The sequence below is a fragment of the Rhinichthys klamathensis genome, unplaced genomic scaffold, assembly GCF_029890125.1.
Source record: "Rhinichthys klamathensis goyatoka isolate OS25496 unplaced genomic scaffold, OSU_Roscu_1.1 h1tg000311l_1, whole genome shotgun sequence".
In the NCBI taxonomy this organism is placed as follows: Eukaryota; Metazoa; Chordata; class Actinopteri; order Cypriniformes; family Leuciscidae; genus Rhinichthys; species Rhinichthys klamathensis.
Genome location: NW_026606829.1, coordinates 1,174,029 through 1,201,704, shown reverse-complemented (window position 1 = coordinate 1,201,704; position 27,676 = coordinate 1,174,029). Strand labels below are relative to the sequence as shown.

At 41.9% G+C, this 27,676-nt stretch overlaps 1 protein-coding gene across 1 annotated transcript; it reads right to left on the bottom strand.

Moving 5' to 3' along the window:
• Positions 1-335: 335 nt before the first annotated feature.
• LOC130104530 (cytochrome P450 2M1-like) lies at positions 336-25,754 on the bottom strand. Its single transcript, XM_056271129.1, has 9 exons — positions 25,460-25,754; positions 6,343-6,505; positions 6,097-6,246; positions 5,736-5,896; positions 1,615-1,791; positions 1,333-1,474; positions 1,074-1,261; positions 845-986; positions 336-609 (listed from the first exon to the last, which is right to left on the bottom strand). The coding sequence occupies exons 1-9, from the start codon at positions 25,649-25,651 to the stop codon at positions 425-427; spliced, it is 1,500 nt and encodes a 499-aa protein (XP_056127104.1). The 5' UTR covers positions 25,652-25,754; the 3' UTR covers positions 336-424.
• Between the last annotated feature and the right edge of the window lie 1,922 nt (positions 25,755-27,676).

Genomic DNA, 27,676 nt, shown 5'->3' with positions numbered 1-27,676 from the left:
CAGTTTGAACACAAAAACATGTTCTGTGTTAAAAGCCCCCAGGTGTAGAAAAAAAATAAAATAATGGACTCAGACTGTGCCAACTCAGATGTTAAACTGCATTATTTGTTAAAGTGCCAATAATATTGTTTGACCTGTAAAAAAAATTGTTGCTCATGTCCTCAAAACATTCCACAGACATAAGCTTCTGTGTAAAAAAAATAAAAACATATCAGGTATTGGAGGCTTTAATTCATCAGAATGTACACTGCAGAAAGTGGGTAACGTCTCCTTGAGGACATGAACATATCAATTTTGTATTTGCCAAAAAAAAAAAAAACACTTGTGCAATAATATCATTTTGGACATATTTATTTCCATTAAAGCATCAAAATAAAATGAGAGTATGTTGAATGCTTTCTTTGTTATTTTGTGGACTGTTCCTCTAGATCCTAGGAATGGCATAGCACTCGTATGTACGGGGCATGCGGCCAAAACTGCAATTTGTAGGCGTTGTGTCGAGCTCCTCTGGTGGCACCATGGCTTTGAAGGTGAAGTGTTGAAGGAGGGAAGTGAAGAAGAGGAAGAGTTCTGTGCGAGCCAGAGCCTCACCGAGACACACGCGCTTGCCTGTCAAGAGAGCACACAGAAGTTGGTTTAAAAAATGTTCTCTAAAGAACAAATCAGACAAAAATGGATGATACATAAAGGCAACTACTGAGGAATCAATTATTTAACATGGTTATTGTTTGTCCCAGAATGACTAAAACACTGATAAACAATTATTTAGCATGTGTTGACTTCAGTTTTCATCTAAGAGCAACATTTTTATGGTTTAATATGCACAATGAAGATCTGAGCTCACCCATGCCGAATACAACAAATGCATCATTCTTCTTGAATCGGCCATCTCCATCCAGGAAGTTTTCTGGATCGAAACAATTTGGGTTCTTCCACAGTTTGGGGTCTATAAGCACGGAGGATAGTAGTGGAAAAACCATTGTTCCCTTCAAGAAAGTATTTTACAAATAAATAGAAAGATGTTAATAATAAGCACATTTAATGAATCAAGATGATGTATGAGAGAAGAATACCTTAGGAATGACATAGCCATTGTATTCAGTGTCGCACATGGTCTTGTGTGGGACAGCGATGGGGGCGAGATCCATGCTGCGCTGGACATCGTGAATTACAGCATCTGTATATGGCAGCCTCCGTCTGTCTTCAATGGAGGGCCAACGGTCCTGTCCTACAACCTCATTGATTTCTCTCTGAACACGCTCTGTACAGAAGAAGTGAAAGTAAACTTGAAACACTTAATGCTTGGAGAGAGACGCATTAGTTTGACCTCACCTTGAACATCTGGGTGCTTCATCATTAGAAGTAAAGAGTGTCTGAGGGTGGATGAAGTGGTTTCTGTGCCGGCGCTGAACAAGTTCCATGCTGAAGAAACCAAGTTGTCAAAATGATATTCTGTGTCAGGCTTGTCTTTCTCCTGCAAAAGAGAACAGGTCTGAAAGTTAACATTGGGTTTAATTGACATCATGTCATGGTCTCACCACCAGATGGTGCAAGTAAATGTCTTCAGGACCATGGCGAAATATGTTTAAATTACCATTTCTTTCAATGATTTACCTCTTTCATTTTTAACACAAAGGCCTCAATGAAGTCCTGTGGGCAATAGGGATCCACATTATTCATCCGAGCTTGTGCCTCACTCTTGAAGTACTCTCTGGCCTCTTCTAGGTCTTTAAACAGCTGATGGTGTTTACCGGGGAAGAGACTGACTAACTTAGGGAATACATTATAGAGCTGAGAAGAAAATAAAGAAACATCAAGGTGAGTCTCAAAATGCAATAAATAATTTATGCAAAAAAACAAAAAAAAATTGTGTGTAGGCCTACTATTTTACAGTTTAAATTTTTTTTAATTTTTTTTTGTATGTGCACGACCCTTCACCTGTTTTAGGTCAGTAAGATTTTTCTCTTTTTTAAGTAAATTTATTATTGTATTCAGCAAGCATGCATTAAATTGATCAAAAGTGACAGTAAAGACGTTTAAAAAAGATTTCCATTTCAAATAAATGCTGTTCTTTTAAACTTTATATTCATTAAAGAATCCTGAAAAACAAATGTATCACGGTGTCCACAAAAACATTAATCATTAAGCAACTGTGAAAATAATAAACGTTTCTTGAAGAGCAAATCAGCATATCAGAATGATTTCTGAAAGATCATGTGACTGTCACGTTTTGCGTCTGTTTAGATCTTCAGTTTGTTTTCATTCTGTCACATGTCTTGTTTTCCCGCCATTCTTCAGTTACCATGTTAACCATTCATTAGTTAATCTAAATCACCTGTGTCTTGTTAATTATCATCATCTGTGTCACCTGTTTCAGTTCATTAGTGTTTGTATTTAGTTCCTTCAGTTCAGTCAGTCCTTTGTCTGTCGTTAGTCTTATTTTGAGTGTGTGTTCGTCCTGCCTGCCTGTCAGTACCTGTGTGAATTATATTTAGTAAATCGTGCGAATTGGTAGTGGTGGGCAGATCGAGGCTTCGTGAAGCAATGAAACAGTTGAAGCATATGTGCCATATTGTTTCGAGGCTTCGAATCAATCCGACACCCGTCTCCACGGTGACACCTAGTGGTCACTTGCAGGTGTTGATCTGAAACAACCTTGACAATGAGCCATTACATTTTTTTTATTTTTTTTATTGTATTTTTCTAATATGTGAAGCTTGTAACCTGTAGGCTCTTCACAGTGCATAATGTTATTTTGGTCATGAAAAATGAATATTAATAAAATAAATCAAGCCACAATGTCTCACTTTCTTATAGATTTTTATTCAAAAATATTAATTTCTCTGCTGTCGAAGGACTTAGCCTACTTCTGTAAAAAAAGAAGTAGGCTAAGTCCTTCGACAGCAGATAAATTAATATTTAAGTTAGGGGATCATGAATTCTGGGCAAAAACGCATCATTGAGGTATTTTTTCACTTTCACTGTGGCATCAGCTGTAGCATTGTGTATCATCTGGGTTTCACGGATACGATTATCAAAATGTTCCCATAAACTGTCCTGTGTTTCTACTGGTGTTGATGATGATGATGATGATGGGCCTGATGTTGACATTTGTGGCTCTGAATGAAAATGAAAACAGCAATTAGTAACAAATCCTAAACTGACGGCATATATGAAGTATAAATTCCATGAATCAGATTACATAACATAACGTAACATAGACTGAAACTGCTCACCAGGAGTTGTGTTTGAACGCATCAGTGAAGCACACTCCAGTGTGATCTGCTTTTCAGCGTCCTGGGCTTGCCGCTGGAACCTTGGGTCCAGATGTACGGCATTGGAGGCTCCTTCTGTGGAGCCTCCATTTCTTTCTTTCTTTCTTTCTTTCTTTCTTTCTTTCTTTCTTTCTTTCTTTCTTTCTTTCTTTCTTTCTTTCTTTCTTTCTTTCTTTCTTTCTTTCTTTCTTTCTTTCTGTCTGTCTATATATATTTATATCTATGCATCTATTAATATGTCACTATATGTACTCTGTCTGTCTCTCAGTCAATGTGTAAATTTAAATGGAAGCCTAAATATAACTAAACAAATCGCACTATAAATGTCACTATATCATCAAAAATCCGCTATCTCAAAACCAAACTCCTCTCACAAAAACCCACGATGTGAAAATGCGTTGACTTCACTTTTATACTGTGCGATTGTGTGATCAGTTCCCGACCCTGTCAATCAAACCCTGATTCGGCGGAGCACTCCACCTGTTGAAACACTCAGAAGCTTAATTTAGCCGTAGTCACGTGACGTGGGTGTTTTGAATCACGCTTCGGATCAGTGTTTCGAAACATCTGCGCTTCGGGATCTCGCAAAGTTTCGGAACGTCTGTTTCGCGTCAGCCATCCCTACGAATTGGAACTCTGAGCCTTGTTCTTCTTCTGCCCGCACCACACCTGTGACAGAACTACAGACCGCCCTAAGATGGATGATGGGGTGAGAATTATCGTCCTGGCTCAGGAGAGCCAAAGTTTTTTTTCTTTTGTTGGGGGCTTTGTCCGCCTTGCTGTCGTCAGCGATCAGGATGATGAGCGTTTTTGTGCACCTTGTTCCGGATCGGGGCCACCTTTAACCACCCTATCGACCTCCCAGACACCACTGGTCTAGGCTGGAGAGACCCTGTCATCTGGTGTCTGGAGAGCGTCGTGTCCCGATCCGGAGCACACTCTCGTCCTGTTGAGACCGCCCATCCAGTGTCTCGTCCTGCCAAGACCATCCCTTTAGAGGATCTTCACATTCTGGACCAGCCCATTCTCCACATCCTGCCTGAACCCTTGTCTCCAGCCAAGCCTCACATAAGTCCTACAGAGCCTTCACCGCTGGTCCCGTCCAACACAGAGCCTTCACCTCGGCTCCCGTCCAGCCCAGAGCCTTCACCACCGCTGGTCCTGTACAGCCCTGCCGGTCTCGTACAGCCCTGCCGAGCCAGAGCTCCTCGTCACCCCTGCCGGAGCCGGAGATTCACGTCATGCTCCCCGAACCTGAGACTTCTGTTCCCAAGCCTGATCTCCCATCTGCCACCTCTCAACCCTTCTCCCATCACTGCCTGCCAGCCCCTCTGCTCCAGCCTGGTCGGTGGATCCCCGGCCTCCGCCTCCTACCTCCTCAACCAGGACTCTACCTGGGCCTTTCGTCCCATCTGCTCCACCTTGGCTCTTACCTCCCTCAGCTCCACCATGGCCCTTCAGTTCCCTAGTTCCGCCAGGCACCCTCGTCCCCCCGGATCCACTTTGGTCATTCGTCAACCTTTCCTCACCTCTGGACTTCTCTCCTCTGGCTACGCCTCGTCCCTTGGTCCCCCCGGCTCTGTTGGACTCCTCACTCCCTCTGTCTCCACCGTGCCCTTCTGTGCCCCCGCCTGCACTTCAGTCACCAGAACCTGCGGCATCGCCATGTCCCTTCAGTCCCTCAGCATTGCCCTGTCCAGTCGGCTCTACGGCTCCACCCTGGTCTTAACCTCCTGCTGCGCCTCCGTCAGTCGGACCCCTGGTTTCGTCAGCCCCGCCTCCACCTTGGCTCCTTCCTGTCTGCTCCACCATGGATCCTCCCTCCGTCTGCTCCGCCCTGGTCCCTCTTCTGCGCCAGCTCGTGCCTTACGGAGGGGGGGGGAGTAATGTCACGTTTGTGTCTGTTTAGATCTTCAGTTTGTTTTCATTCTCAGTCACATGTCTTGTTTTCCCGCCATTCTTCAGTTACCATGTTAGCCATTCATTAGTTCATCTAAATCACCTGTGTCTTGTTAATTATCATCATCTGTGTCACCTGTTTCAGTTCATCAGTGTTTGTATTTAGTTCCTTCAGTTCAGTCAGTCCTTTGTCTGTAGTTGGTCTTATTTTGAGTGTGTGTTCGTCCTGCCTGCCTGTCAGTACCTGTGGGAATTATATTTAGTAAATCGTGTGAATTGGAACTCTGAGCCTTGTTCTTCTGCCCGCATCACACCCATGACAGTGACACTTAAGACTGTAGTAATGATGCTGAAAATTCAGTTTTGCACAACAGGAATAAATTATATTTGAAAATACGTTAAAATGGAACAAAAACCAAAAAAAATTTAAAATGGAATTTTAATGGTAATTCACAATATTACTGTTTTCACTGTATTTTTTATAAAATAAATGCAGCCTTTGTGAGCATAAAAGACTTCTGAACGATATCTTATATAAATATATATCTTTAGAGTGCAAACCTGTCCAAGAGGGCTACTGAGGATTCTGAAGTAAGTATTTACTGTCTGAAGGAGAAACTTAAACTGTGGATCCTCAAATTCAAACCTATGACCAAAGACAATGCTGCAGATCACATTGGTCACGGCATTAGACAGCATGTCTGCAGGGCTGATTGCAGAGCCTTTAAGAAGAAAAGAAGAGCAAAGAGATCAGGTTTCTTCAATTAAATGTTTTGTAAAAACACCTCTGTAACATGAAATGACACATTATAGTCCTTTTTTGTTTTATTGACACACCCTTTGTCAGATGTTTTTGTAGTTTATGTCTGCAGTTTGTTTCATCTGATAATCTGAATATAAGATTGTATAAAAATGATTTAACCTTCAAATTTTTTTATCATTTCCACAAGATATTCAGCCTCCTCCCTGACTCGTTCCTCGATGCTCCTGCGGCCCATTCCAAAGTTCTTCAGTGTCATGAGAGAGAATTTGCGCATCTCCTTCCATCTGTGTCCACTGGTGGACAGAACACCTGCGCATAGAGAAAATGTTTCTGGTCTAGGCTACTACATAATATATAAACAGATCAAATAAACGATGTAAAACATTGGGCATCAAGCGACCTCACCATATCCAAGTGTGGCCTTCATGATCAAGGGATAGTTGTCCCTGCCACTGAATTCTTCACCAAGACCAATCATAGTTTCCTTTAGGGCTTCATATCCAGAAATGATCACTACAGGAGTGTTTGCCAACCAGATGGTGAGAACAGAGCCATACTTCTTACTGAGCTACGGGAAGAAAAGATACATTTTCTTTTCTTTCAAAAGATGTTTGAAATGGGACATTCAATGTTATATGTGTATTCAAACGACACTTCAAATTAGCTCTAACAACCTCAAATTTAACCTAATTCTGCTTTAATGGGGTCAAAAACAATGTAAATTGGTGGATTGTTATTGGATGATGGTTTTGTTTGTAGTGCAAGTTTGGATACAGATATCACTGAAGTGCTACAAACAGCAATTCAGTGTGTTAAAAAGTGAAAATAATCTTTGAGCAACAGAAATAACTTTCAGCCCTCTTTAACTTCTCTAGGGGTTCAGAAATCCCAGAATAGTGACGCTCACCTAGTAACGGTGGAGCGGATGCACCACACAAAGCCTAAAAACTACATTGTAATTTGTTTATTTAGATGTAGGCCTATAGCTAGATATGTAAGATAAACCTCTCACGCTGACTTTTCTGAACCCTATATAGGCTTCAAGGGGGAGAGGGGAGAAGCTGTTCTTGTCCCCTCCTTGTTTCCACCAAAAAAGAACTGGTTAGGAACTGGTGCTTGGTTCAACTTGCAAACCTTCCCAGAAACTGTTTGTTTTTCCACTATAGGCTTGTTTGAGATGAGCAAAATCTGCGCAGAACCGATCACCGGTGATCAGCGCGAGATGCATGCCGGTTAGAAATGTGTCCGAGTGCGGTCCGCCTTGCTCTTATGTCATGCCGACGTATGTCAAAAAACTCTCGCGACCGCAAGGCGCACATGTCAGATTCTGCAGTCGCGCGCAGTTGCTCTCCACCGACTGCGCTGATCAAAAGCATGATGGGAAACGACTTGCTGACGACACAGCTTAATGCTCATTGGTTTAAACAACCTGATGTATTGTTCTCTTTTAAAATGTTTGATTTTAAAACTCTGATATCATATTTTATGTGTATAAATTATGTGTGGATATTCCCAAACTCTCTGACAGTGCAATATGTGATGTAATTTTTATTTTTTTTTATTTTATTATAATAACACATGTCTGTATTAAAGAAAAATTCTTGATAAACACGTAGGCCTATTTAAAATGGAATTAAATAAGTGCTTTGGGTGTCTTGTTCATTATATTTATTTTCATATAAAAGCAACAAAACTTAAATTACATCCAGTTTATTAGCAACACCGTGCACGGGCGTGAATCCCGGGATATCCGCCTTTGATCTCACAGGTGTCTGATCCACTGCGAGAACATGTGATCTGTCGAGATCTGTCCGGCTTGCCTGCGGTTTTTTTCACTCCTCCCCTCACTGCAGCCGCCTACTCTCGACTACATTTCAGGCGAGGCAAGGCGCATCTCAAACAAGCCTACTAACTAGAGAGCCCAGCGAACGACGTCACTGTGTACACTGTAAAAAAAATCCCGTTGTTTTTACGGAAAAAAACTGGCAGCTGTGGTTACCAGAACTTTACCGTCAAAAATACGGTATCAACGTTTTTGGTTTTACAGACTTAACGTAAAATTTACAGTATTAAACCGTAATTCATTATCTGATATAATGATAATTTACCAACCTATTGAAGTATTAATATCTGTTTTGTACCATTGTAATACACTGACAACCAACAACCATCACAGCAGTGTTGAGCGTCACATGATAAATCAAAGCTCTTCACAAGCAATCATCCACAAGAAAATTAATACTATTATATTGAAGCTGCACAGTGTTATTCGCACAAACATTAAACACCATCATGGTAACACACATGAAATTTTAAAAATGCAATAAACATTAATTTAACAACATTAAATGTAACATAAAACCCTAATGTACATAACTGATTAGAAAAGAACTAAGAAAACTAAGAAGAAACATAGTTATTTCAACAAAAATAAATCAAATGTGAAGTGTCACGCAGGGAATTGTGGGAATGTCAATTTACGGTTCCCTTTCGAACGGTCACTTCGTATTGCGTAGCTATACGCAGTGGGGAAACTCCTTTTCCTCGATTTACTGAAGCCTATATGTAAAACGCATTTGCAGCTGCACAGCTAGCACACTGAGCGTCTGACACGCTCATAGGCTGTGCTGCAGCAACTGCACATCCAATGGCGCGGGCGACTCTGACGCGCAACCAATGAGCTAGCCCAACGTCAGAGCCCACCGAGGGGGCGTGGCCCAGCCTATATAGACCACCGAATTCGCCATTATAGCAGATTTTACTCCTTCAGCGACAGTACACATGTCCCTGAGCTTTTTACTGTGTATTCGCCGTCGAACAAGCCTTTCAGCCTGAGCGAGCTTCTCTTCAGCAGACTTCGCCTGCACGTCGATTGTCTCCTGACGCCGTCTCACCTGTGGCTATCCGGCGACATCCTATATCCTTTGTATTATTATTTGTATTCTTTTCAGTATGCCTCGTTCATCCTGCGCCACGTGCGGAGGCCGTCTGCACGAGGCAGACCAGCACACAAGCTGCATTTCCTGCCTGGGTGTCGACCACGCAGAGAATGCTCTCTCTGCCGGCGGATGTGAGGCCTGCGACTGCATGCCTATCTCCGTGCTGCGCAATCGGCTAGCTCTCTCCCGGGACGGCGAGGCCGCTTCAACCCCGCTTTCCATTCCGAGGAAGAAGAAGCGTCGCAGCCAACGGCAACCGGAGGGTATGGAGATTTGTGAACGCACGCCGGCCGCGTCCCCGCGTGCTTCACTTTCTCCGACTCAAACGCCATCACCGGTCCTGTTCGCAGGAGACCAGCGCCCCCCCCCCCCCCCCCCCCCCCCCCACACGTGGCGGGCCTCGTCTCCTTCGGCGGATCTCTCGAGCGCGACGACAGCCTATCCATCGCCGCTTCTGAGGACAAGTGGCCGGGCTCTCTCGACCCCGTCACCGCTTCTCAATCGGTGGCCAGTGGATTAGCGACCAGGACGAACTCCGACGCCGAAATGCTTCGGATCCTGACGAAGGCCGCCGCGGACCTCGAGCTCGAGTGGGCCTCGCCCGAGGAGCCGCCTCGTAGTCGGCTGGATGGATGGTTTCTGGAGGGGCGCCAGCAGGCCCCGCGTCACAAACCGGCGCCATTTTTCCCCGAGGTCCACGAGGAGCTAACCAAGGCCTGCCGCGCTCCATACTCAGCACGTGTGGGATCCGCAGTTTCCGCGACGCTCTCCTCCGTGGATGGCGCAGCGGAAAAGGGTTATGAGTCTTTGCCGCCCCTCGAAGAGGCCGTGGCAGCTCATCTTTGCCCGAACACTGCAGCTAGCTGGCGAGCTAGAGCCGCTCATCCCAACAAACCCTGCCGTAACACCTCAGCCCTCGCTGGACGCGCGTACGCCGCCTCCGGTCAGGCTGCATCGGCCCTGCACACGATGGCCGTGTTGCAGGTCTACCAGGCCAAACTCCTCCGGTCCATGGACGAGGCTGGCCCGGACCCGGAGACCTTTCGGGACCTGAGGAGTGCTACGGACTTAGCGCTGCGTGCTACTAAGTCTACAGCACAGGCCATCGGCAGAAACATGGCTAGTTTGGTCGTGCTCGAGCGCCATCTTTGGCTTAACCTCACCGAAATCAAGGAGGCTGACAAAACGAGGTTTCTCGACGCCCCGGTGTCCAGCTCCGGTCTCTTCGGCCCGGCGGTGAAGGGATTCTCGGAAAGGTACACGGAGGCACAGAAAGCGTCCCAGGCCATGCGACACTTCTTGCCGAAACGTTCGAGCTCCGCGTCCAGCAAGCCCAAGCCGCCGCCTTCGCCTCATCCAGCCAAGCCGGCGAAACAGGCCTCTCAGCCCCGCCCTGCGGCTGATAGCCAGCGCCAGTCAAGGCCCGCGAAGCGCTACCCGCTCCCCAGGCGTCAAGGCCCTCGACCCAGAGCCGGGACCGACCAGGCGCCTCCGAAGTCGTCCTAGCACGGAGGGGAAAGAGAGAGGGCTCGTGTCTCGCGCTAGCCGGACCACCCTCGAAGAAACCAGCAAAACTTCCCACAGCTCCCTGTTCAGTTCAGGCGGCTGGGGATTTTATTATTGTAAACAGGCCCGCAGCAGTGAGCGCGTCTTTGCAAACAAACGCCGTTTTCACGGCGACCCAAATAAAGCACAAAAAGAGCATGTTTCACAATCACAACACACAGGTTCACGGTCCCCCTTCACTAGGCGGCCCCCGCCCTGTTGTAACACTGACTTCCCCCCGGGCAAAAGCCTATATAGTCAGTCAAACACTCAGTATGTGCACAAATCACATTATAAGGGTATCAGGTCCCCCTATGTTAGGCGGTCCCCCCCATTCAGTGTGTCACGCCCTAGCCACACGAGTGATGGCCTGGCAAGCCATCCCTGGTGTGTCGAGTTGGGTCATAAACACTATAAAGCGAGGCTACTCGCTCCAATTCGCTCGCAGACCCCCGAAATTCCAGGCGGTTATCGAGACATCGGTGAGAAGCGGCGCGGATCACGTGCTTCGCACCGAAGTTCAGGAATTATTAGCAAAAGGAGCGATAGAGTCAGTCCCTCCCGCGCTAATGTATTCGGGGTTTTACAGCCGCTATTTTCTAATTCCAAAGAAAGACGGCGGGCTCAGACCCATACTAGATCTGAGGCGTTTGAACAGGGCTCTCATGAGACGACCGTTCAGAATGTTAACACTCAAACAAATTCTCGCGCAAGTTCGCCCGGGGATTGGTTTTTTTCAATGGATCTGAAAGATGCATACTTTCATATTCAGATCGACCCTCGTCACAGGCCATTTTTGAGATTCGCCTTCGAGGGGAGGGCATATCAATACACCGTTCTGCCGTTCGGTCTGGCTCTGGCACCCCGTACATTCACGAAATGTATGGATGCAGCGCTCTCCCCGCTGAAAAGCCAGGGAGTGCGTGTGCTGAATTATCTCGACGACTGGCTGGTGTTAGCGCAGTCGAGAGACGAACTAATAGTTCACAGGGATTTGATTCTCGGCCATTTAAAATGCCTGGGTCTCACAATCAATGTGGCCAAGAGCGAACTGAACCCCAGCCAGACTGTGGTCTTTCTGGGCACGGTTTTAGACTCGGTGACAATGAAAGCGCGGCTCACTCAAGAGCGCGCGCTCTCTGTGCAGACACTGGCAGCCGCATTCAGGGCGCGCGCGCGCCTCTGAAGAGGTTTCAGAAACTGCTTGGTCTAATGGCAGCCGCATCATCAGTACTCCACATGGGATTACTGCACATGCGCCCGCTGCAGCACTGGCTGAAACGCCGTGTGCCAACCCATGCATGGCAGTCAGGCAGCCTGCGCATTATGGTGAATCACGGGTGTTTGAGAACACTGATTCCCTGGCGGGCTCAGGACTGGTACCGCAAGGGGGTGACCATGGGGATAGTTTCCAGGAGGAAGGTGGTTTTTACAGACGCATCCAACACGAGCGCTGCACGAGGGCAAGCCTGCCTCCGGCCTCTGGTCGAGCACGGAGCAGAGCTTACATATCAACTGTCTGGAAATGAAAGCAGTTGGTTTGGCCTTGGAAGCTTTTCTGTCAAACCTCAGGGGTCACCACGTCCTGGTCCGTACAGACAACGTGTCTGTGGTGGCCTACATAAATCGCCAGGGTGGCATCAGGTCAGGCAACCTGTATGCTATGGCGAGGGACCTCCTCTTGTGGGCACAGGCCAATCTGAGCTCTCTGAGAGCAGCGCATGTCCCGGGCGTCCAGAATGTGGGCGCGGATATGCTCTCAAGGGGCAACACTCCCCTAGGCGAGTGGTCCCTGAACCCTCAGACGGTCAGTCTAATATGGGAGATGTTCGGCGAGGCCGAAGTCGACCTTTTCGCCTCGAGAGCCAACACCCACTGCAGGGTGTTCTTCTCGAAAAACAGGGACGCGCTGGCTCATCTCTGGCCCAGCCGCCCCCTTTACGCTTTTCCCCCCGTCTCGATGATCCCACAAGTGATCGAGCGGGTCAGGGAGAGCGGATTCCCAGTCCTTCTGGTGGCTCCTCTCTGGAAATCCAGACCATGGTTTCCGGAACTGGTTCAGTTGTCAGACACGACCCCCTGGCCTGTTCCGATGAGGAAGGATCTCCTCACAAAGGCCAACGGAACGATATGGCATCCCCGACCCGATTTATGGGCCCTACATGTGTGGCCCCTAAACGGGTACCCGGGGACCTTCCGGACAGGGTCTTAAGCACTATCTCTGAAGCAAGGGCCCCGTCTACTCGGCGCCTTTATGCTTTAAAGTGGTCGGGTTTTTCCAGCTGGTGCTCGAGAAATCGTATTGACCCAGAGTCATGTGAGGTTTCGGTGGTGCTCTCCTTCCTGCAGGAGCTACTGGACGCGGGCCGCACCCCGTCCACGCTCAAAGTGTATGTGGCAGCCATCGCAGCGCATCATGCTCTGATGGCTGGCCAATCACTAGGAAGGAATGACCTGGTGGTAAAGTTTCTGAAGGGTGCTAGGAGGATTAACCCCTCAAGGCCCGCCTTGGGACCTCTCCACGGTCCTTAGGGCCCTGAGGGGACCACCTTTTGAGCCGCTCCAGTCGGTTGATCTAAAACCACTTTCGCTAAAGACTGCTCTCCTGTTGGCATTGCCATCTATCAAGCGAGTGGGAGATCAGCAGGCCCTCTCTGTGAGTCCTGCATGTTTGGAGTTTGGATCGGATGACTCCAGAGTCATTCTCAAACCCAGGCATGGTTACGTACCCAAGGTGCTCTCAACGCCGTTTAGAGCACAAGTTATTACACTGTTAGCCCTTCCCCCTTCTGCCGAGGATGGGGAGGTTAATCTTCTCTGCCCTGTCAGGGCGTTGAGAATCTATCTGGAGCGTTATGCGTCTTTTAGACAATCAGAACAGCTGTTTGTCTGCTTTGGTGGCCGATCTAAGGGTGATCCAGTCACTAAGCAAAGACTGTCTAGATGGATAGTGGATGCCATTTCTTTGGCCTACACCTCAGTGGGTCAGGTTTGCCCCATAGGTGTTGTTATGGAAGTTTTATATTCTATTTGATTTTTGGCTCCTTATTCCTGAGTTACGAGAACAGAGAATCTTGTTTTTCTGTATCATGTTTATACAGCTGGAAAACCCACGAGAAGACATCTAATAGGGTGAATACAGAGCCCACACCTTCTGCCCCCCAGGGGAGCGGAAGGTAATTTAGGTTGTAAATGAAGACCTTTTGACTTTTCAAGAACAAACGACAATTTGACCTGCCTGGGAAGGAGGGGTCTTTTACAATGCAAAAGACTATATAATGTGCTGCCTGCAAAAACTGGCAGGTCTTGTTCATGCCACGAGGCAGCTGTCGTGGAAAGTTTTTGTGAACAACCTCCTCTAAAAGAATAAACATCTTTTAGAGTACAATTTGACTCTGATGTCTCTTACTATGATGCTCTTTGTTTAATTATTGATTTTGCCATATCAATTGGTGTCAGAAAGTGGAGATCTCACGGCGTTTCCTTTCTGGTCCTGAATACGATTTTGACGACTGATCATCCCAAAGCAACAGGCTCTGGTCTTACCTCGAAAATTGAGAGAGAAGAGCTAAAACGGCTTTCAGGGCCAGAAGGAATCGACTGAAGATCTAAAGAATCCGTTGGCAGTCTGGGGTAAGAGACCTAAAATTTATTTTATTTTTGTTTTTTCGTATGGTGTAATTTGATATAACTATTAGGCGAACCATAGTGGCTGAACTATCTGTTTGGTACGGGCAGAGAAGGTTTTCGAGGGGTGAATTGAGGTAGTGACGGGCATTCCGGCTCTTAGAAATAAATAAATTATAAAAAAACTGACACGTAACAAAATTCTTTATTGACACCTGAGGAAGTCGGATCAATTTTTTTTTATGCCGAAAACTGAAATTGACACCTGAGGAAGTCGGATCAGTTTCATACAATCGGAAAGATTTGTTGCTAACTTGTTTTTTGTGAATTACTATACCCGGTAATTGTAACACGTGGACCAGCACGAACGAACCCGTCACTACAAGCCAATTTTATGCCGAAAACTAGCTCGTAAGGCGGACGAAGGAGCCGCCGTGGCTGATTATTGGTTTTTCCTTGAGTAAACCATAATTACCGAGCATATTTGCTAACCTTGCCGGATCGAGGTGACAGAACCGGGTCTGTTGAAGACGTTTGACAGATTTAGACGCGTCGAAATTAAAAATCCAAGACAGTAAGATTCAGCCAACATGGGATCCTCTTTTAGTAGGCCTAAGCAAGACAATTTTTTTACACACCAGTTTTCGGTCAAATGAAAAAGAATTATGGTTGCAAAAGTGTGTTTGTGTTTTCCAAAATGTAACCGAGATTGTGTGGAGCTGAAAACCCGGAAACTGGACCACGATCTCGACTGCTCTCCGGTCCGAAAACGCACAGGAAGCAGAGCGATTGGGAGCGCGAGCAGCGGCAGAAGTAGCAGACCGAAAACAACCCAAAATGGCAATTGTGCTACGTAAAACAAACAAACCTAAACAAAAGACGAGAGGAACGGAGAGCAGGACGGAGAGGGTCTGGTTCGGGGCGAGCGGGTGGCTTTAACCACAAGAACAGATAAGTGATCATTTATTATTAACACGCAAGCACGACAGACACACACACACAGACACTATCCTATACTGATTTAAACTATGCTATCTGAAAGAAAGAATCTGTTGTAAAACCCTGTGTGTTTTGAGATAAGAGTGAGCGAACTATACGGGCTGAAACTGTTTTCTGTGGTGCGAGATCAAGAGATTTAAGGCATAGACTGAGGCAAGAGGTCCTCAACCAAGAAATTGAGACCCTAAACAGGTTAAGAGATTTTCTAAACTGAGGCTGAGTCAAGAAGTTTTGACCGAGAATTGAGCTCTCGCAAAGGTGAGAAATTGAGACCTACGAACAGGTCAAGAGATTTTGCCACATCAGGAGAGATAGATAGCGTTCAGCCAGTAGGCTATAGGATCACCTACAGTTTTACACACCAGTTTTTCTTTGTGTGTGTGTTTTTGAGCAATGTTGTGAATAATGAAACTCTGAGCAGTATTTTCTGATGAATGATTGAAAAATGCACAAAGGCTAAATTTGAGCCACATTGGGCTTATGAAAGGCAGATAAAAGATTGTTAACTGGGCCCAAAGATGATTTGAAATTGGCTATAGATTAAATAACAACAGTTAGAACAGATTTTATGATGCTTGATAGAATGCATTGGAAGTAAAATGAGCATGATTTAGATTGAAGAAACTTGGTTTATTGTGTGTTTGAATAAAACAAAACAAAAACAATTGCAGTGTTATTTAATGACAAGAGACAGTGTTCTTAATTTATCTGTGTCCAGGAAACACGAATTAGCATGTAGAGAGGGATAGCAGAAAGAAAGTGTGGGGGTTTTTCCTGATAGAAGTTGAGTGAATGCACAGCTGGAGGCTGCAGGGTCAAATGCTTTCTAGAAAGATCAATGAGATGATAACAAGTCAGTCAGTAGAGAACCCAGAGAGACCAGTAAAAAGTTGGTTTGATCTATACAGTTTCATATAATATAGTTTATGCAATAACCAGATTGTGATATATATTATATTATAATGACCAGTAATAGCTTTAGTCTGTTGATAGATAAGCATTGGTTTAGAAGAGGAAGGAAAAGAAAGAATCAGAATGTAGAAATAGAATGTAGAAAGATGAGATATGCATGTAGGGGAGCAAGATAGGCAGGAACACTATTAGTGTTGGAAGAAAACACCAGATAAAAAAAGAGAACAGATAAAGAAGGAGCTGGAATGTAAAAGAAAAGAAAAGAAAATAGAATTCATGGAACTATTCATGAACGCCTGTTGAATCAAATTAAGTTGAAATATGAAAAATAAGTTTCAGAATAAAAATAATGATAAAATATGATTGAAATGATATGAATGCGCTTTATTGTATTGATGTTATGAAAACAAGGGTATTGAAGAATAGATTGGCATATTTTTATAACAAAAAATTGAAGATACAAGGAGCTATGAGTTGAAGGTGCAAGCAGCTATGATAGCCGTCTGTGTAATTTAGAAATAATGATAATGTTGAGTTGAATCTGCAGACTTGCCATTTTATAGAAGAATAGCTTTGAAAACAGTGTTGATGAAAAATGACATGCAAAATTTCTTTATGCTGTATGAAGAGTAACTGAACAGTCATGATAGTGAGCTGAAGATGATGTTTAGTTTTAGTTGTTTTGATTGTCTTCAGCAGAGCCATTTAACATATGGCTGTGAAAAGAATACAGAAAATTGCTATTGTGATTGAATTTGCAACTGAGATTGTATTGCTGTTTGCTTTCCTGAATGGGACAGAACTGCAAGTGGGGGTCAGAAGGACCACTATGTTATATTGTTCTAACTTCACAGAGGTGAGAACAATAAAACGCCCACTGTTAAATTGCATTTCTAACCTGTTAGATCGAGTTTCAATGGGGTTGAGAAAAGACAGATAAGAAATGAGTTGCAAAATACTTTTAAAGGTATTTCTAATTGCAGATTGGTAAGCTCTTAGAAAAGAAAACCATGAAAGTCAGATATTAAACTACGATAATTGAGAAACCTGACAACTAAAATTTAGATGAAATTTGAAACATTATTATAATTTTTTTATATAAAGATAAAATAGGCTAAGCAGTGTGAGGGGATTAACAGTTGCTAGATGTAAAAAAAAATAAAAAAAAATAAAAAGGCATTTGTTTAAACAAGAGCTTGTTAGTGTTGACCAAGAAAGAACTAGTAGTTGATATGTTGATTTTAGAAGACAAGCTTGTGGTTTGGCTGAAACAATTTGCATCTGAATCTTGTGTGCTGGGCTGAAGCTGCCAGCAGACAGAGACTCAATCTGAGTTGAAATTTGTAATGTCTAAATTCCCTGCATGGGCAAGAGAAACTATAAAAAAATTATGCTTGTATTGAAAATGTAAAGCATGGAAAACATGCATTAAGCTGGGCTAGAGTTAAAAGATAGTAGATAAAGTCTAAAGTTAGAAGTTATAAGAGTGCAGTGTGCCAGTCCTGAATGCCTAAGCAGTCTCTCTCTCTCATTGAAAGACAGCTAAAAGCTGTTATGTGTGCCTAAGTGTTATAAGTGATAATAAGCTATTTATAGCAAGGCACAGTGTTTCAGTTGAAAATCATAGACACTGAGATGTTAAAAGAAAAAATTGCCATTCAGAGGGCAATTTGTATTTGTAAATGTTTTAGAAGTAAAACTGAATGAAAAAAAAAAAAAAAAAGTATTTAAAATAATAATACAGACCTTAAACGATAGAGATGACATTTTGATTAGCTTATTTCAGGACCAGTAACTTCTTTGTCTGATCTTAGTCTCCACCATGAGACAGAGCCGATGGCTTAAGCTACAGAAAATGTACACTGAATTTACGTTTGTGATCTAAATTCAGAGTATAATCTAAGCATTGCGATTTTGCTGAGGATGTTTAATAGATTGATTTGATTAAACACTGTTGTTGATGTTTTAGGACACTCCTAATGACTGTGATGGCTCTTGAATGTCTTTTCACCCACACCCAAGGAAAAGTTTGTATAAAATATTGTCAAATTTTAGAAGAGCTTCTTTGATAATTCTGCCCAATTGGATGGAGCTGTAACCAGTGTGCTGGGTGTCAGCCCGACGACGGGTACAATCTTCCGAGGGCCATAGGGGGACAACCCAAGCCAGGGCTTTCATCACCACTGGGCACCTGCCCACCAGGTTGTGGAGGTGTAATCTGTGCGAAGGGAGTGGATGTGATGCTACTTTGGGCCAAGAGCATCAGAGAGGGGACTATAAGGAACTTTAGTCTGCCTCGACCCAGAGTCCACTCCCAAATATACTTTTAGAATGAACTCATCCTCCAAAATGGCTTAATTATCACAGAGATAAAAGAAGTGGAGTTATTTTGTTTCTTCACCATTGGGATTCAACACATCCTGAGCAAATGATAGTCAATTGTAGAATGGGGCCGGGACTGTGAGACACAGGGAACCTTATCAGAAAATGGGGTGTCTCAACTTCATTAACATACAGACCACAGCTGTTGATATGTTAGTTGCCTGAAGGGCAAGGAAAATGCACAGATGTCAGGGTATCGGGACAAAGGCATGGTGGTGGCTTAAGATGAAGACAACTCAAAAGTCTGAATAACAATGGTCAAAGTTTAAGTGTAAGGAATTTAAACTCTTATCTAAATTACAGCCTTAGGAGGCTGATTGAAAATATTAATCGTTTAAGGTGAGAGAGACTGCTTGAGGGGAGGAAGGGATGGTATTCTGTCTTTCTGTTTTCATTCAGACAAGGAAGCTGAAGCAATCTAATGATAATGAATCAAAACCAACACAGTTGACTTTTCTAAAATCAAATGAATAATGAATAAATATGTTTTGAAACTAGTTAAGAGGCCATAGAAAATAATTAGATAAAAGCTATAGGAATATGCAGGGTTTAAAATATCATTTAAACTGTAAATCTTTTTAGAGAAAAGATATGAATAAGAAAATACGAACAGTTCATAGATGTATGTATTTGATGGTGATTGCACTTTATATCTTGGTAAGTGCGAGTTTAGAGGAGCTACTCTGTCTGAATAGTGTATGTCATTTAATCGTTAGAAAATATTGTTTTATCGTCACTGATGAGTTAAGGCGAATAACAAATTCAAGAGAGGTTGATAATTTTGAGTCAAATTGATAATCAAGCTTTGTCTGCTGGTCATGAATTTTGGTAATTTATGATGCACAGGTAGATTTGAATTACTTTCTGGATCAGTTTAAGTACTGATGAAAGTTGGAATTGTGAAGTTAAAAGAACATCAGTCATGGGTTGGGATAAACAAAAGGTTATATATTTTATGGCAAGAACAAAGTGACACATTGGCTCAGATATCGAAATTCAAGAGAGCCCTTAACATTTATGATTATTGTAAACAAAGGGAAAATAATGACTGACATTGACAAGTCTGTACAGCACGACCTGACCTGACAGAAACAATTGATGACTTTGGATACACTGTAAGACTGAGGGCTGTTGGCCTTCAAATGCTCTGATAAGAGGGCAAGATTGTGTTAAATTGATGCAAGAGTTAATTCATGCATCAAAAGGGGGATGGTAACAATTGAAAATTTGCTGTAAATTGCTGTATTCTTCTCCATAACAAAATTGCAGGACTGTTTCGACGGGAAGCGCTAGGGCGAAAAGAAACTATGTGTACTTAAACTCAAAATTTGTTTTTCTCTACAGAGCATGCAGATTTTGATACAGGCTGTTGGGTTTGGTTGTTTCCTTGGTGGAAAACTCTGTTATTTTCAATATAGCTAGAGTAAGACCAGATAGAGGAACATAGAATTACCATGTGACTACGATGTGCTTCACAATTGCATTAACCATGAAAATGTTTTTCTCACAACAGGAACTTTGCACCTTTGTCATGCTCCTTAACAAAACATTGGTGTGGGAAGATTTTAAGCCAGATCACATCTCATACTGACGTTCTCATGCTGGCTCCCTGTTAAGTCAACAGGACCAAATTTTGCATCACAATTGTAAAACCCACTCACCGTTGTTTTGGGGCATGATGAATTTACACATAGCCACAGCTAAATACAGCCACATAGATGACATCATTTGATCTTCACACAAAGTCAAATCTGCATCTATCTGATTCTGTCTCACAAAAGTTAATGTTTACAATTTTTAATTAGGTCTTTACATCTAGACTTAATTATAACTGTGAATTTCATACAGTAATTGTTTGTTTTGTTTTTCTTTGGTTTTACTTTATCATTTAAGTGTTTCATTTGTCTCACCAAGTTAAATTTTAAAATGTATGTCTCATTTTCACCCAAGCTGCTTATTTGGATTTTGTCCATTTTACTTTCAACAATGTTTTTGGACATTAATTCATGAAATGGGGTTTTTAACCAGCATTTGTTGTTTTTGTTGTAATGAAATGTATTTAAATGTTCTCCCTTGACCATATTTTGAAGTACATCAATTTAAGAAATGTTTACAAATTTTAATCTGACCATACCAAACCTCTGACCAATGAGGAATGATATTATTTTTTATTTTATTTTATTTATTTTTCTCTTTATTCCTACCATGTTTTAAACTATGACTGAGGGTCTGATTTTATGTCGGAAGTGCGATAGCAGTGTTTATCCATTTAGCCCGGTCTCAGGTAAAATGTTTACCTATTTTCTACAAACTGTTTACTTTTAAAATTTTGTATCACCTTCAAAATTCTTTCCAAAATTCAAGCAGAGCGATCAGGTACAAAAATCAGATATGAAGAGTACAAGAGCACATTTATGGGTTTGACGTAGTGATGATTTGGATAAATATGATGATTTTATTTGATTGAATCAAATTGGTATTGATATAGATTTAATGATTTGATTGGTTCAAATGTGTACAGGAAAAGTAAAAATCTATTAATCAAAGTGAAGCATAAGTAAAAGTCAAGGTTAATTTTGAACAACTACATTGGTTAGAAGAATGGATAAAATATAAACCCTTTCTCTGATAGATTTTATTGAATATGGTATTAAATAGCAAACTGTACTGCCAATTTCAATGTTGTAATGTTTGTCATGCATTGTGATGTGTTTCCAGCTCAGTACAGAGACTGATGGGGGGCTGGGATGTGTGTTCAATTGGATGAATGTGACGCAATGAATTGTGTTTATTGAAAATCAAAGAGAATGATAAAAGAAGTGGGAAATTGTTATGGAAGTTTTATATTCTATTTGATTTTTGGCTCCTTATTCCTGAGTTACGAGAACAGAGAATCTTGTTTTTCTGTATCATGTTTATACAGCTGGAAAACCCACGAGAAGACATCTAATAGGGTGAATACAGAGCCCACACCTTCTGGCCCCCAGGGGAGCGGAAGGTAATTTAGGTTGTAAATGAAGACCTTTTGACTTTTCAAGAACAAACGACAATTTGACCTGCCTGGGAAGGAGGGGTCTTTTACAATGCAAAAGACTATATAATGTGCTGCCTGCAAAAACTGGCAGGTCTTGTTCATGCCACGAGGCAGCTGTCGTGGAAAGTTTTTGTGAACAACCTCCTCTAAAAGAATAAACATCTTTTAGAGTACAATTTGACTCTGATGTCTCTTACTATGATGCTCTTTGTTTAATTATTGATTTTGCCATATCAGTGTCAAGGCCCATTCGACCAGAGGTATGGCCTCGTCGTGGGCTTGGTCATCTGGGGTTCCCATTCAAGATATTTGTGATGCGGCCGGCTGGTCCTCGCCTTCCACATTTATGAAGTTCTATAATATGGAGGTACCTTCCCTGCAGGCGAAGGTGCTTTCGGTATGATTGAGACCTGACAGTGGCTGGTCTTGTCTACAAAAATTACTGTGCATAATCACATTCATATTTATATAAACCCGCTTAGGCCGGTAATAAAGTTATACTAATAATCCCGACGGTGTCTGGTTTTGTTAGTATATTCTGTTAGTTGTACTGACTTTATATATATTTTTCAGGCCCGACTGTGTCTGGTCTGTTATATATATAAGTATATGCATATGTTATTGGGTTCTGGCTTGTTCTGTTAGCTCAGGGGTCCTGAGTTGCAGTGCAACCAGTTACTCAGGGTGCGGCGTTTTGCATGGCGTCCCCACTGCGTATAGCTACGCAATACGAAGTGACCGTTCGAAAGGGAACTACTCGGTTACTATCGTAACCTCAGTTCCCTGAGAGAGGGAACGAGTATTGCGTAGCCGGCCGCACTATGGTAACTGTTGAAGTTGTCGCTTCAGTCGTATAAACCTGCTATAATGGCGAATTTGGGGGTCTATATAGGCTGGGCCACGCCCCCTCGGCGGGCTCTGACGTTGGGCTAGCTCATTGGTTGCGCGTCAGAGTCGCCCGCGCCATTGGATGTGCAGTTGCTGCAGCACAGCCCATGAGCGTGTCAGACGCTCAGTGTGCTAGCTGTGCAGCTGCAAATGCGTTTTACATATAGGCTTCAGTAAATCGAGGAAAAGGAGTTTCCCCACTGTGTATAGCTACGCAATACTCGTTCCCTCTCTCAGGGAACTGAGGTTACGATAGTAACCGAGTAGTTTTTCACTGTAAATTATACAATGAGTTGTTCTTTTCACTTTCAAAAACTGTAAATTTAACAGTATTTTACAGTAAAATTACATTAAATGTAGGCTACCGTTAGATCTATCACAGTTATTTACCGTATATAGTAAGGAAACTTTCTGTTAACCAATTAACAGTTTTGCACTGTAGCATTTTTACAGTCTTTTACCATTAAAATTACGATCATTTTTTACAGTGTACGTCGCCATACGTCTTTGCCTGACGTAACCATGACGTGGTAAAAGAACGGTTCTAGTCCAACAAAGAGTTGGTGCCGCTTTGGAACCAATTTTCCTGGCCGAGAACCGGTTCTTCGGCTGTCGAAAAACAAAGAACTGGCTCGCGAGTAGGCACCGGCTCCGAAGCGGCTCTCAAAATGCTTTGGTGGAAAAGGGGTAACGAATGTAGGCTACTCTCCATATATGTATGTGTATGGCAAGCCCTTTTAACATTTAAAAGCTAAGTTTGATTATCGGAAATTAACATTGTAGATATCAACAACGTCCTTCTGACTAGTCGTAGTTACATTTTGGATAGTTGGAATTGTCATTCAAGATATCTGTAACGTAACTGTGTCTAGTCGAAACGACAGATAGAGATCACTTGTCACACATCTTAAATGACAATTGCAGATATCTGTAATTCAGTTTTGACTAGGCAGAATGAAATTTAAAGATATCTAAAACGTCATTATGACTAGTGCAAATTGTATTGTGCATGATGTTGCTCTATTTTAGATATCCATAAATACGTAATTTCCCCTCCCCGCCATAATCAAAGAAGAAGTGGGTTAATTTCCTTATTTCTATATGGAAGAAGAAAGAAGCAGTCGTGGCATTGGCTGTAATAATAATAAAAAAAACACCAGAAAATGTTTCCATGTTTCCAGCATGATACAAATTGTATTCATTAGCATTAGCCTGGGGGTCTCTCGAAAATATTGGCAACATGCAATGTTTGCAATGCATGTTTATGATCATTCTTAAAATTACCGTAGGTTAGTGTTGACGTAAGATTTATGCGTGAGAGAGATTCACACTAATTCAATTTAATAAAGATGCTTACATGCATGCTATTCTTGCCATGGAAGTGCAATAATTTTTTGAGGCAGAATGAAAGTTACAGATATCTCAAATTTCACATCTCTAATCAAATTTCATTTCAAGATATCTATAACTTTATAATAGATATCTACAATTAAATTATCTAATTAATTCTAATTAATTAATTATTTAATTAATTAAACTAGTCATAATTCCAGTTACAGATATCTACAACGTCATTTTGCCTAGTCAAAACTTAATTTAAGATATCTGAAAAGGAACATGTAGATATCTTGAATTGAGGTGAATTAAAAGATCTTGAACTGGAGTTATGACTACTCAGAATCAAATTGTATCTCAAACTAGAATTACAGTTATCTATAATTCAGTTGCAGATATCCATAATTCACATAGTGGATATATCCAACTGAATTGTAGATATCTGTAATGATAAACCCCATACAAATGAATGGCAAAAGTGAGTCATTTGTCCTAGGAAGAATGTCTTTGTGGATATCTGAAATGACAATTATGTATAAGAATGTAGTTGCGGATATCTGAAATGTTCTTTTTGACTAAAGGCAAAACTGAATTACAGATATCTGCAACACATATCCAGGCAAATATAGGTGAAAGTTGCAATAGATGAACTTGTTTTTCTCTTTGTATATTGTCGTCATTGGACGGTTGCTACACCACCCCTGAAACATGTATAAATGCTAACATACGAAAGTAAAGCTGAAGAGAGGTTTTGTGAACATAGATTGGCTCCATGTTCATAACTCTTCCCATATGACAGTGTCAATGCGTGAAAAGGGAGACTGAGAATAAAGCATAAATAGAGTTATAATCTTCTTTTTTTTTTTTTAAAGACAATGTAGTTTTTACAGTAAAAACTGTTTAATGCGACCGCGGAAAGTCCGTGGCAAAGGCCACAAACAGTGTCAATAGGAATTGTGAACCTTTTCAAAAGGTTTTTTTAAACCTTATTTTGAAGAGTGTATCAACGATTTCAGGTGAATATATATTTGTATTTATTTATAATTGTATTTTATTCATTACGGTTTTGTATTCTGTGCACTTAATGGTTAACAGTTTACCTGCACAGGTGAAGGGGGTCGCACACCGGACGAGAAGCGCAGCGCCGCGCCGCATCGCGTCTAGAGGTTATATTTGTATAACCTCTTATAACAAAAATTTGTATTGTTGCTATATTTGTAGGCTTCCTTGACTCGAGGTATCGCACAACGGACGCGCACTTTCTCAGTTTATGGCCAGCAATATTGTTATCTTTAAAGGCATTATGGAATTAAGAAGATAATGTCTGTGCTATGTTATGATTGTACTGAACAGTTGAATACAATCGTTGCTATGTCTTCAGTCTGAACACACTTTACCTCAGAGCGTTCGTTATGAGAATATATCACCTGAAAATCCGCGAACATAAGCCATTTTAATTCTAGCTGCTGATTTCTGTAAATGAATGTAAAACTAAATGTATATTGCAGCACAGGATGAAGTCAGTAGGCCTATACACATTAACGACGATTTGAAACAAATTAATGTAAATTGAATATAAAACTATGTAGGCCTAAATGGCGCACTCTGGCGCAGCAGGATTTTGAACAAGGTCCTGAGCCGTTGCTGGGCGCCGCCGGTGTGTGTAACTTACATTCATAGAGAATAATGTGTTCGGATTTTAAAGATGTGGCGCTGAGCGACGCGGCGCTGCGTTTCTCGTCCGGTGTGCGACCCCCTTTAGTAAAACTAAGGCAACCTGCGCATCTTTGTAAGCCTTGAACACAATCATACAAGCAGCCAATTATATGATTGAATTATGTTAATGAATAGGCCTACTAACCTCTAGGTAATATTTGTAGGCTTCCTTGATATTAAATTGAAATAAATTTCCCAGCAGTGGACTCGGAGGGGGTCCTGGAGGCAGCCGCCCAAAACTGCTCTGCTTTCCTCGAATCTTCCACAGCAATATCATAACCAAGAGAGTCATGACAGCAGACACTGCATTTGTCTTCAATGCCAACAATATATCCATCCTTCAAATTTCACTTGACTGTTCTTTTGAGCCGACTCAAAGAAAGTAACCAAAACTGACGTTTGCTTCTAGGTTGTATTTGGTAACACAATACGGCGCACAATGGCCGTTTCTCAATATGCGTTCAGGCCTAGCCTACTCCCCGGAGTGTTCTTGATCCGCCCCTTTTACCGAGGATGCATTGAGAGGTGACTTGTGCGGACCAGGTAGGGACAGCCATGCAGGTATCCCTAATTGCATCTCGACTCGCACCAACCAGCAAGCATCAATAGCAGATTAGAAACCCACGTAATTTAAAAATGCTAGGGTTGGCCTACTGTTATTGTGTCACGAAATGTAGTTTTAAGAGTTTTTCAGGCGAGAATGTAGTTGTTTACTGCTCAAATCTTTGGTTTAGGCCTATTTATAAAGATAGCGCCTATTTGAAAATTTGATCGGACGTTTTCGGAGTTGTGAGATCCAGGAAATCACTGGGCGCATAGATGTAAACATGAGATAGGCTATAAATCGGCTTGTGTATATCTAACGGGTGATTTTTTGTCTCATTAATCTAGCTATCATTTGTTCCCTGAGGAAACGTTGTGACTGAGGGCAAAGTGAAGTTTTATAACTTTATGTATTCATTTAACTTTAACGTTAGAGAGAGCTGACTTATGTTTGACCGAATCGTTTGCTTTATTTCTTATAGCTTCTTATACCTGCTACTTAAGTACTATATATAGTTTTATAACGGCTATTTATTGATTATTAAAACTGACATTTAACAAAAAGGGTTGTGTCATTTTATTTTATTTTATATTCATAAACATATAAAATATTTCATAGCCTATATTTATTTTATTAGGCAACATGTTGCCTACATACTCTTCACTGTAGGCTACATATACAATAACATAAAATGACACAACCCTGTCTCTTTTTGCTAAATGTCAGTTTTAATGATCAATATTATACTGTTTTTTATGTATCATATTTTTAAAATGAAAACAAATAGACTCAGAGTTGTGTTTTATATTTTGTGTTGTTGTAATGCAGTGAAGATAATCAATTGCGTTGCCTGAACCACATTTGTGTGGCCATTCATTTAAGATTTTTGAAAATGAAAATGAAAAGAGGCAGAGTCGTGTTTTATAACATATTTTGTTTAATAGTAAAAAAGACTTAGACAAGCGCAGGCAAGACAGACAGGTCTCTTCTCACGTGGATCTGACACCTGTCACTGTGAGATCAAAGATGGATATCGAGGGATTCACGGGATTCATGCTCGTGCACGGTGTTGCTAATTAACTGGATGTAATTAAGTTCTGTTGCTTATAAATATAAAGAACAAGACACCCAAATTTAATAACATTCCAAATAGGTGCTTATCAATCATTTTTTTCTTTAATAGGCTACCCAGCAAGCAAGCATTGCAATAGCCGTCATTTCAACGTCTCGGTTAAATATGGACCCGATATAGTCCGGCTATGTGTAACCCACTTCTAGCCCAGCATTACGAAAAAGAAGTATAGGCCTACTTCAAGTTCATTTTATGAAGTATACTTACGTAATGTTCAAGAATATTTTAAAGTATACTTTATGTAGTAAGTATACTAATGTCAATGTAGCCTATAGTAAACTTGTAAGTGTACTATTTTAATTTAGCTTGGGACTAAATTGGCCCACTTGTAGTATATAAAAGTATGTTTAAGTGTACTATAAGTGTAATAGTAGTAAACTTTAAGTGCACAACTAGTTCATTACGTTTCTCATTTGTAGGCTACTGCAAGTGGGTATACTAGTAGTTAACTTTTTTAATACTTGTAGAAACTTTTTAGTTTATGAAAGTACACTTTGAAGTATACTCATAGTATAAAACTACTAAACTAGTAGTTTACTGAGAGTAAGTTACACTAAAAGAGCAAAAATAATATATAAATAGTAAACTATAAGCAGGGATATAGTGGAGGCTAAACGCACGTAAACGCCGTTTACGCACCTCCCAATATTCGGAAATAGCGTTTACCCACCTCCAAAGTGTGTTTA